The sequence below is a fragment of the Megalops cyprinoides genome, chromosome 18, assembly GCF_013368585.1.
Source record: "Megalops cyprinoides isolate fMegCyp1 chromosome 18, fMegCyp1.pri, whole genome shotgun sequence".
NCBI lineage: Eukaryota > Metazoa > Chordata > Actinopteri > Elopiformes > Megalopidae > Megalops > Megalops cyprinoides.
In genome coordinates this window covers 26,372,565-26,383,234 of record NC_050600.1, presented here as the reverse complement: position 1 = coordinate 26,383,234, position 10,670 = coordinate 26,372,565, and the positions used below count along the sequence as shown (strand labels likewise).

The following is a 10,670-nucleotide window of genomic DNA, read 5'->3' as shown; positions in this document are numbered from 1 at the left end:
CAATTCCACCCTATAAGGCCCTGCTCTTGAACCCTTGGGCACTGTACTTAACCCACAGTTGCCATAGTAAATATCCAGCTGTATACATAGATAAAATTGTAACCTACTGTATGTATATTTTTCTGGATAAGAGAGTCTGCTAAATGAAAATAATAATATTTTTATTATTGTTCTACTCCCTGGCCAAATGCTCGGGGCTGTGAGTCAGCAGGAAGTGTCCTCCAACCTCTCCCACATCTGTGTGAGCGCAGACTCTCATTGGCCAGGGTAATTGACAGACTGGAGTCCAGAGCTAATGGCCGGGGTAACAGGAGTGACTCCCCTTTGAGCTTCTCAGCCATCACGGCTGCAACAGCTCACTAATTCCTCTGTTATGCCGGGGTTCGGAGTACGGCAGAGGAGTATGCCGGCTACTGTGCACGAGCGGACTTTAATTACACCCTTTCCAGGTACACTCACTTCTTACAACACGAAAAGGAAAACAGCAAAAAATTTCCCTGTGGCTAACTTCATGATTGTTTAATGGGATTGCATTAAAGCAGAGCGTGGTATGAGAGTTTTGTCTATAGACAAGTGGCAATGAAGACAGCACACTACACTGGATCTTTCCTCCTGACCCCGACCACGACCTCACTGTGAGACCCTCTGTTTTACAGCTGATATGTACTCTGTGAACTTGCTCATGGAATGAGCTGTTATTGTGAGAGATCATTTTTAGCCTATGTTTAAGACCCCCAGACCACCCCTGACCCTGACTCCCAGGCCCCCGCCCCCTCACACACTCCCTAAGGAACACTGCAGCTCTGGTGGGGTGAAGTGAGTGTTACTGGTTCACAGCTTACCCCTCTGAAAGTCAGGACCCAGGGCACGCACCCCACCCGCCTCCTCCTCAGCTGTTCTGAGCCCTCACGCTCTGGCAGTACCTTGCTGACTGGCCCTGTCACAATATTGACCTCAAACACTGACCCCTGATCAGTGTGCTTGTGAGAAGGAATGAAAAAACCAGGGAGGGAAGAGCCAATACTAGAGTCCATGCCAGGTATTACTGCTGTATGTGTGTGTATGTGCATATGTGTACTTGTATTTTGGGCAGTGGGACAGGGTTATGATAGTCAGCAGAGTCTCCACAAAGTGGAATGTCTCTCAACAGGTTACCCACTGAAAGTAGATATAGCAGTTCTGACACAGCTATAGGGCAGAGTGGCCATAACACAGCTTTAGGAAACATTGGCCCCAACACACTTACAGGAGCCACTGTGGCCCTAACACAGTTATACGAGACACATCAAACACAATTATAGCCTCCCCTTGTCTCCTGGACCTGCTCTTACTTCCCCCCACCCTCATTCCAATGGTCCCCTAAAGATCCTTGTGGCAAATAGCTCCAGTAAAGCCCGCCCATTAGGTGGTGCATGGTGAATGAGATCAGCACACAGGAGTTCATCAATATTAATAATGGATTGTTTACAATTAACAATGGGCCCTTATTTTCCCCATTATTCATTTGTTCTGGTTTGACAATGCCAGGTAATGGCTGCAAATACATCAATGCCACAGGCCACGACAGCGGGGTCAATCTGTAAATGAAGCAGCTACAGAACATGCAGCGACAGTGACCACTAACTGACCACACACCATGACTGCTAGCCAACCACAGGGTGAACATCCTCCAGCTGTCAGGAAGATTTTGAGTTGTAATGGTTCATGTGAGTCTGCAATAGACCCCAACAAGTCTTATCACAGCCAAAGGTAAAACGATGTTCAGATAAGGGTGTGTTCATAAATATGGATGCTCATATTTATTTATTTGATTTAATATCAATCAAATAACATCTGAGGGGAAATAAGGGGAAATAAGTTTGCTGAGAATGAGCAGAAGCTGGAAGCCAACAGAAATTAATTGCAGTTGGAAAACAGGCACTTTTGTAACTTGTAGCTTTGTTACCACTGCAATAAATATTTACAGAACCAAAGGACTAAGTATTTCAGGATTAAATCGTCTTGGGTTAGACAGTCAGATTGCTAACACTCTAACAGTATTGTCTCAGTTAATAAATATTGTAACATCCTCTGGGAAAGTGTTTGGTTGAACATACTAAGCACACACAGTGCCAATGGCCTTTGCTTCGTGGCTTTGTAAATGCTTCACTGCAGTCATTCCAACACTTTTCCTGGGTTTTATTTTCTCACAGGGCCACCTGAGGCGCTTTTTAACGCATCACCTCTGTTTTATTTTAGCACCTTCCTCAGACACCCCGCATAAATTCAAGGGCCCAGGTGCACACCAGACTCCCCTGACTGCTGTAAGTTTATGGCCATGGATTTTCGACGGCGGTCCAGTTGTGGAGTTTTGTTGAGAGGTGTCAGTGCCACCCAGGTTTTTAAAAGAGTGCCTTAAAAAGTTTTGTTTGCCTGTGGAAGTTTCCTGCTGGCTGGTGAGGGTTTTGCAGGGGGAAGGGCAAAAAAAACAAAAGCCACTTTAGCACCATCAAGCTCTGATTGGACGCCTGTGGCGTTTGGCTCTGCCCACACCCTATCACTACAGAGGCACTGCAATTTATACCTGGGCTAACAAACAGGAGTCTTCCCTTTTTCCTTCTTCAGGGTTATATTTCTGCCTGTAGGTCACAGCAACACCAGTCAGAGCTCCACTCCCTCAGAGCCACTTCTGTGCAGGAGGGGAAAGGACAGCGAAAGATAGAGAGTGAACTGGAGGATTACAGTGAAGAGAAACCTACCTTGGATCGCACTGTAGGCAGACCTTTGTATAGATTTCTGTTAAAAACCATAAAAAATTCTTTGACCTGAACTACGTATTTGGCCATTAAGGTTTTGCTTGCTGGACTGCTGTGAGAGAAAGCCGATCAGTGGACTAGGACGAGTGCGTCTAATGCAGGCTGGAAGAGGCCGTAGCAGCACTGTTGGGCACGGGATGATGGGCGTCAGGGTGCTGCTGCTGGTGCTGTCGCTCCTCCCCCCACTGACAGATGCCCTCCCCCCTGAGCGTTTCCCGCTGCGCGTAGACTGGCAGCGGGGGGTGGGCCCTCAGGGTGGCTGCGGAGAGTGCCGGCTGGAGCAGTGCCCGGTGGCGCCGCAGTGCCCGGCAGGGCGGGTGCGGGACACTTGCGGGTGCTGCTGGGAGTGCGGGAATGGGGAGGGGCAGCTATGCGACCCGGACCCCTCTGCCCAGCGCTTCTATGGGCGCTGCGGAGAGGGCCTGCGTTGCCGCGCCCCACCACGCCAGGACCCCGCCTTTGCTAGGGAGAGACGCCCAGCCCGCTGCGTCTGCACGCAGCAGGAGCTTCTCTGCGGCTCCGACGGGAAGACCTACGAGAACAGCTGTCAGCTGCGGGCCGCCCGCTACCAGCTGCAGCAGGATGGAAAGCTGACGATGGACCACCGTGGGCCCTGCAGAGCCAGTAAGTAATCCTGTTTTGGGATTGGAGGGGAGGGAAGCCTCACCGCTTATCCCATTTAACCTTAGGTGGCTTGTATGGGTTACATTTTGGAATTTAACCCATATAAGCCACCAGGCACTTGGAATTTTGAAACTTTTCACTGCAAATCAGGTTAAGAACCATGTTCAACAGTTCAAAAGCAAGTCCTCACCCTGGTTTCAGCTTGTGATCTTATGGTCAATAAGGCCAGTTCCTTGGACATCATACCACACTGCTACCCCCTAAATGTAATCATGCTTATAATGCTAGACTGAACAAATTTGACACTGTATATTTTCAGTTGTTCTGTAAATCATTGTTTTTTGACTGCTAGACTACTGCAAAAGCTATCCACTTTAGCAGTCACAATCATCTGCCATTATGACAAGCAAAACATGATTATGTTGTGACCGTGTAAACACAAGAGGATCTTTTTGCCTCTAATAAACTCAGTATAACTGCCAATCAGCAGATAAGCCTTTCATGCCTTTCATATTAATGGGCTATTTTTGCTGAAAAACAAGTCACATTGCATTGTCTGTGCTGTCTTCCACAGCATTCCCAATCTGCCCTTTTTTCCCCAGCTATGCAAGATTTGTTGTTTGAGTCTGAGCAATTTCTATCCTACTGGAACAAAATTCATTCAGTGTTCATGGATCAATTCATAGATCTACCCTTTTGTTGCCTGAGCTACACAATTCTACCATGAACACAAAATACTATATTAACAGTAGTTCATATTTATCAATACTAATATTAATACATGTTAACATAAACGACAGCCATCCATTTCCATGAAAAAGATATTTCTATCTTATCATTTATCCAAACTCAGGGAAAATCACATCTTGTCTTGGAAGGAATGTTAGTGTTAATTGTGTGCTCAGTTGGGGGGGGGTGCATCAGACCTATCACAGTCCCCATAATGCAACAAGTGAGACAAAAGGTTCCCGCTTCCACGGCTGGAGCTTAATTATCTTGGCTAATTAAAGATGGGGTGATAACAGGGTGGCTTTTGTGCACACTGAGGTGTGGATACGAGGTTAAACGCAACATAAACGCAGACGCTGCTCTACCCAAACAGTTGAGGGGGGTTAAACTAACAAACAGGCTGCGACGTCAAACACTTCAGATAGGCCACTGAATAAGAGTACATCTGTGAGTGAGACTAACGCCCTTCTGATGGTTGCTAATATGGTGATTCTGCAGTGAGACTGGGAATTCCTTCATATGTTAGGGAAAATAAACAGTGGCTCTCACAATCTCACATGAATTAAGTCATACTAGAGGAGCTGGCCTGCATTTTATACCTCCTAAAGACTGTGGTTAATATCATTTGACACAAAGTTATGTGAAAGTTATGTGAAAAACTGCACTGAAATGGATCTTCAGGCAAAAGACTGAAAGGTCTTCAGACAACTGATGAATAGCACTATGATTGTATCAGCAAATAAGAACTGTTGTGTGAAAGCAGAGGTTGAATGGTCACTAAGAAGAGCACACCAGGTTGGTGTGACAAGACAGGCACCGACGGCAGGATGGGACTTGCAGTCCTGCACCAAAGTGAAATTCATTTCAAGTTCTGCCGCGGAGCGTTGTGGCATTGACCATGTGCTCATTTCAGAACAAAACATATTTGGTTGTCTCCACTCCACACCTGCTGTTCACTCATCCCTGAAAGTTGTGTGCCACCAAGCAGTCCTCTGAGGTGGACGGGGTGGAAATTTCGTGGCTAACATGGACATGACTTAGCAGCTCAGTGCACTCAATTCAATTATATGTATAGATGAAATAATCTGCATGTAATGTTATTTCAAGCAACTATTTCTCCAAGCTAAGATGCTTTTTGCAGATGGAATTAGCATTCTCTTGTATCAGTTTTTGAAACATAAGCTGCTGCTTCCTGCATATGACCTTGTCACAGTGTGAATTTTCCAGGCACAAGAAAACTCTTGCAAGTTGCTTGGGCTTGTGAGTCCTCACTAATTTTATCATAACAACTTGTATGATGAAAGATTATGCATCAAACCTGTGATCCCAGGTACAAACTTAAAAGTTTCTATAGCGACAGTGTTAAGACCTAATGTAACTTCTGCTTAACTTTTCCTCTGATATTTTGATGGGTGAATGATGAGCCCCCATTCGACTTGTTTGAGGTTAGTGGGAGGATTAAGATGATGCATTTCAGGACTACTTCCAGTGCTGCGTAATTTAATACTGTAAGAAATGGGTGCATGTTGAGTGGATTTGTTGAGAGGATTGCATTTAAAAGTTTTCAAAGGTCCTCTGTAGCCATTTTTGGAAAACAGTAATAATGTGTCCAGCAGTGCTTGACCCCATTGTTTTCCATTTCGGAAAAAGCAGGCATCGCCGAGACTGGCTTTTAATGCAATCATGTAATTGAACAGCAGCAGTCTTTCAATGTTGATGGAATTATTCAAACAGTACCAGAGACAGCCAGACTGTAAGAAACTTTTTATTGCATTTGTAGTTTGCTCTGCTCTTTCCAAACACACGGTTGCCTCTGTGTGGGCAATGGATTTGCAGCTCAGCATAAAATTTTACTTTTTGAAGATGGGCAGCAACATGCTCATATCATTTTATGATGATTATTTTCTTGTGTATTAAATACTATTGCATCACATTGACAAGTAGTTTTTGTATCTGATTTTTTTTTTTTTTTAAACTCATGTAAAACAAACTTTTTCAGAACCAATTATCGCCACTCCCCCTCGTGATGTCACCTGTGTGGACGGCAGTGATGTCATGTTTGGGTGCGAGGTGTCGTCCTACCCAATGGCTGTGATCGAGTGGAGGAAGGAGGGAAACAGCATATTCATGCCAGCAGACGACTCCAACATGGCGGTTCAGGTTTGTGAAAGAGCAAATGTGGTGGGTGTCATGCTAAAAGGGGTATGCTTGTTGACACTGTGGCACCAGGGTTCAACACCTAATCCTAGAATGCAAAGCTACTTAAACCAAAAAACCAAAACCATCCTCCACAAGGAAGGTTTACCATGTCATACCATATAGGTTTGGGCCCTTTAGACAAAACTAGTACTGGAACAACAGTGTGTAGAAAGCAGTGGGATTTTTAACCACCAAATGAATCAATTTGGAAATGACGAGTGAAAAAGGGTACTAGTGGGGCACAGTCACTGGGAGATTTGGAATGTGAACTGGCACACCTCCCTTTTCACAAATGAATATGAATGGAAAGTACAATCCTACCTATATGACAGATAAATGTTAATATTATTTTCCCTTGCACTACAGAAATGATTGTCAGCATGTGAGCTCCCATTAACTTTTTCCACCCACATCATTACTCTGTTATGCCCTTGATCAAGGCACAAAGCCTGAATTGCTTTAGCAAATGTCCAACTGTATTCACAGACAGCATATAAAAATGTAGCCATGTTAGTCTCCCCCTGATAAAGATGTCAGTTAAATACATCAGCAATGTCATGACATGATGTAATGCTTGCCCTGGACCGCACTGCAAAATTAAAAGTGGGTTTTTTTTTTGCGTTCTTGCCTTCCCTGTAATTACCAGGCACGAGGAGGACCCCGGCGCTTTGAACTTACTGGCTGGCTCCAGATCCAGAAGGTCCGACACGCTGATGAGGGGGTGTACACCTGCACCGCCAGGAACAAGTTTGGGGAGGTGTCTGCTTCGGCCAGATTGCAGGTTGTGGAGAAAGGTATGTCTGGCAGGGCCTAATGGAGCAGAGCAGATGTTTGCTGTGTGTTGGGGGGTGGGAGGGTTATGAGTTGAACATGTGATGCCTCCTGATTTGTCCAACCTATGGAGACCACGGCTGCTGTGCCTTTGGTGGTAGACGCGCCCCTCGGGGCACCAGGTTCTGACCTGCACCAGGGCAATTAGTGGAGGGGCCAGAGTTTTTGCTTTGTCTAAGCCCAGGGTTGCCAACCTCTGACCTCAGACTTGTCACCATCAGCTTGTGTCAACAAGTAAGGTGAGGTGGCAAACAAAACAGTGAAATCTGAAACTGTTTCATTGCCTGGTGCAACACTGAGAAACAGTGCATGTTCAATATGCTACCCAGCTCAGGCTTCACCAGGTGTCTCAAGGACAAGTCTGAACCACTTATAAAAATACATATATAAAATATATAAATATATAACACATATCAATACAGCAAGGAATAAAAATATGAACCAAAACCTAACCTAAGGCCATAAAAAGGGACCATTTCACCATGGCGTTAGGTTAACTGCGCATTCGACTGTCAGGGAAAGATGCTGGTATTGACGGCTGCTGGCGATCGATGACTCTATCGGACTCTATCATCTGAAGTGTGGGCGATGGTGAATGGGATGTTCCGGGAAGTTTTGCACAGTAGAGATAAGCCGCGGATACCTCGGGGGCTTCTCCTGAAGGAAGAGGTGCATTAGTGATGGCAGTTGGCTGGAGTACACGGGCTCTAGTGGGATTAGACATGTTGGAAGTCTGCTTCCCTCCCAAACCTATCTATGGAACAGGATCTTTCCCTAGCCCGGTGCTTCCCGGAATCTATCCTATTGGTTGTCCATTGCCAAAGAAATGTGAAAGACTGATGCCAGATAGGCTAGTTTGCTCCCGTGCAAGAGAGCCTGCATTTATTTTGTCTGCTACATCCTTTTTTTTTTTTTTTAACCATTTACAGTATTTGCTTTTGGAAAGTGAGGGGATATTTTGGCCGTGAAGAGAGCTATGGAATGTTCAGTGCCCTTTGGCAAAACTAAGTGTCCTGCAATTTTGAGAATGCTGTGCAGTCACTTTATGAGAATTCCATTTCCACAATGTAATTTGATTCTTATAAGCAACCAGCTCTAAACATTCTACCCACTTGGGTGAGTGTTGGTCTGTCAAATGCTCATTACAAGCAGTCGACTATTATCAGTAATTATTATAATCAGAGTACATTAAGTCAAACATGTTATGTAGCACTACAGTCCTCATTTTGTGTTTACATTTACATTTATTCATTTGGCAGATGCTTTTATCCAAAGTGACTTACAAGTGAGACAGAGTACAACACAAGCAAAAAGCCATATAAGGAGTCAACAGTATTAGAAGCATAGCATGACCAAGTTTCAATAGTTGACCGGAGAAGGTAAAAGCTAGCTGATGGAGATACCACTTTACGATAACAAAGTTTGTAAGAAATTGTTGTAGGTGGTAGTGTTTCAGGTGTGCCGGTGAACGCAGAAGAGCTGTGTCTTCAGATATTTCTTAAAGATAATGAGGGGCTCAGCGGAACAGATGAATTGTGGAAGTTTATTCCACCATAGGGGGACAATGGCGGAGAAGGCTTTGGATAATGATTTTGTGCTGCGATGTGACTGGACCACCAGACGCTGTTTGGTAGCAGGGTGTAGTGGTCAGGAGGGAACATAAGCTTGTAGTAGTGAGTTCAGGTAGGTAGGTGCAGTTTTGTTCTGTATGCAAGTATCAAGGCCTTGAACCTGATGCGGGCAGCTACAAAAAGCCAGTGGAGCGAGACAAAGAGAGGTGTAACGTGGGCCCTCTTTGGTTGATTTGAGTGTTTGACATGACACGAGAGCATTTCTGCTTCATTTTGCAGACTCCCAACTGGCTCATCAGCTACAGCTTCAGAAAAATGGTGTTTACAACATTTCAGAAGACGAGGATGATGACGAAGATGATGAAGACTACGAGGGCTTTTCAAGTGGACTCACGTATTGAAAATAGGGTTTCCACTCAAAAAACTCTGATGGACAGTTTCCGATCCAGTGTTTTAAAAATGTCTCCTCTCTCAACAGATGGAAAGAGGGGTCACATATGCCCCGTCTCCCGTTGGAATCTTCTGAAATTAAAAATGTCAGGCTGTATTTTTTCTAGTTTTATGTTTCTTGTATTGCTTTGCAGATTTGTATGTGTATGAGAGGAAAGTGGTGCAATGGTGAGTGCTGTAAATAAACATGGTGCCCTTTGCCCTGTTCAGACTCTTCATTTTATGTTACAGTGCAATGTCAGTAAACAGCACAGGGCTCTGTTCAATCTCAGTTTGTCCTTAACTTTAATCTCCATTCAACCCAACCATCATGCACCCACTTCTTAGGTTTGGTCTCCATTCAGTTTGACCACAATACACCACCTTTTCCACTTTTATATCTGTTAAATCCAGCCACAATGGACTTTGTCTTGAATGTTTCAAATTAACACAGTGACCTTATTCAAACGTTTGAATTTGTCTGTATTAATCACAGTCACAGATATGCAGCTCCATGCCGTATTACATCTTTGGCACAAAACACCAAACATGCATACAGACATTTCATATGGAGAAAACTATAGTCATGATAAACTTCCATTATTCTTTCCATTTTGGAAACAGGCATGTGAATGAAGTGCCTCAGTAGTGACGCTATATTTATCTACATTTTATTTACATGGAAAGTAACAAAACTAACTACTAAAAAATATTTAAAACAAAAGGGATTTTTTTTTTGTATTTGAAATTAAACTGTACCCTGGCTTGCTCCTTATGAAAGGTAATGCATTATTATATGAGAAAATGTGATCTGTAATTTAAAAAGTAAAAAATAAAACTTTTTAAAAAATATCAAAATACAGTGCCTCGTCTAAAACAATTCTGTACTCTCAGATGTGCACTGGAACTGGAACTGCTCATATATATTAAATCAGATTTTTTCTAATATACTGTGCATAATTTGGCATATATTTAAAAATACAGGTTTTGAACTTAATGTTTTAACACATATGACATTATGATCCTGGGTACATTTTAAGGACTGGATTTTAGTGCATTTAGCCATAGCTTTTTCTCATCCTGTTGAATAAAACATTAGGCACAACACTGTAAGTGTCCTAAAAATTCAGGTTCAAAGAAAAAAAAACAAACAGGTTAAGCTATCTGTTTGAAAGCCTTGGTATTAAGAGGTCTTTTACACTTTCAGAAGCTGGTTTTGTAGGATTCTGTTTCCCCATATTGATCGATGCTCAGCTATCAATGTATAATAGAAAAGCACTCAGCCCAAGTGCAGGGTTATGGCCTTGGCGGGAGACAAGACTGGATGGCCACCCGCCATTATTGCCCCATAAAAAACCCAGGAGGGGGTGGGGCGCGTGCCTACCGGGATCGGAACACATTGAATACCTAATTTAAGAAAAAAAAAAGGCTTTAACTTCCCACCCTCTTTCCTAGGCGGAAATCAATCTGAATTCAATCTATTCGGCTAGGA

At 43.8% G+C, this 10,670-nt stretch overlaps 1 protein-coding gene across 1 annotated transcript; it reads left to right on the top strand.

The window, feature by feature from the left end:
• The first annotated feature begins 2,935 nt into the window (after positions 1 to 2,935).
• Positions 2,936 to 9,150, top strand: kazald2 (Kazal-type serine peptidase inhibitor domain 2). Its single transcript, XM_036550985.1, has 4 exons — positions 2,936 to 3,419; positions 6,148 to 6,308; positions 6,994 to 7,141; positions 9,029 to 9,150. The coding sequence occupies exons 1-4, from the start codon at positions 2,936 to 2,938 to the stop codon at positions 9,148 to 9,150; spliced, it is 915 nt and encodes a 304-aa protein (XP_036406878.1).
• Positions 9,151 to 10,670: the final 1,520 nt, after the last annotated feature.

Coding starts and splice junctions, on each gene's coding strand:
- kazald2 (XM_036550985.1), top strand. CDS start 2,936: ATGGGCGTCAGGGTGCTGCTGCTGGTGCTGTCGCTCCTCCCCCCACTG. Junction 3,420..6,147: donor CCGTGGGCCCTGCAGAGCCA/GTAAGTAATCCT, acceptor AAACTTTTTCAG/AACCAATTATCGCCACTCCC. Junction 6,309..6,993: donor ACTCCAACATGGCGGTTCAG/GTTTGTGAAAGA, acceptor TGTAATTACCAG/GCACGAGGAGGACCCCGGCG.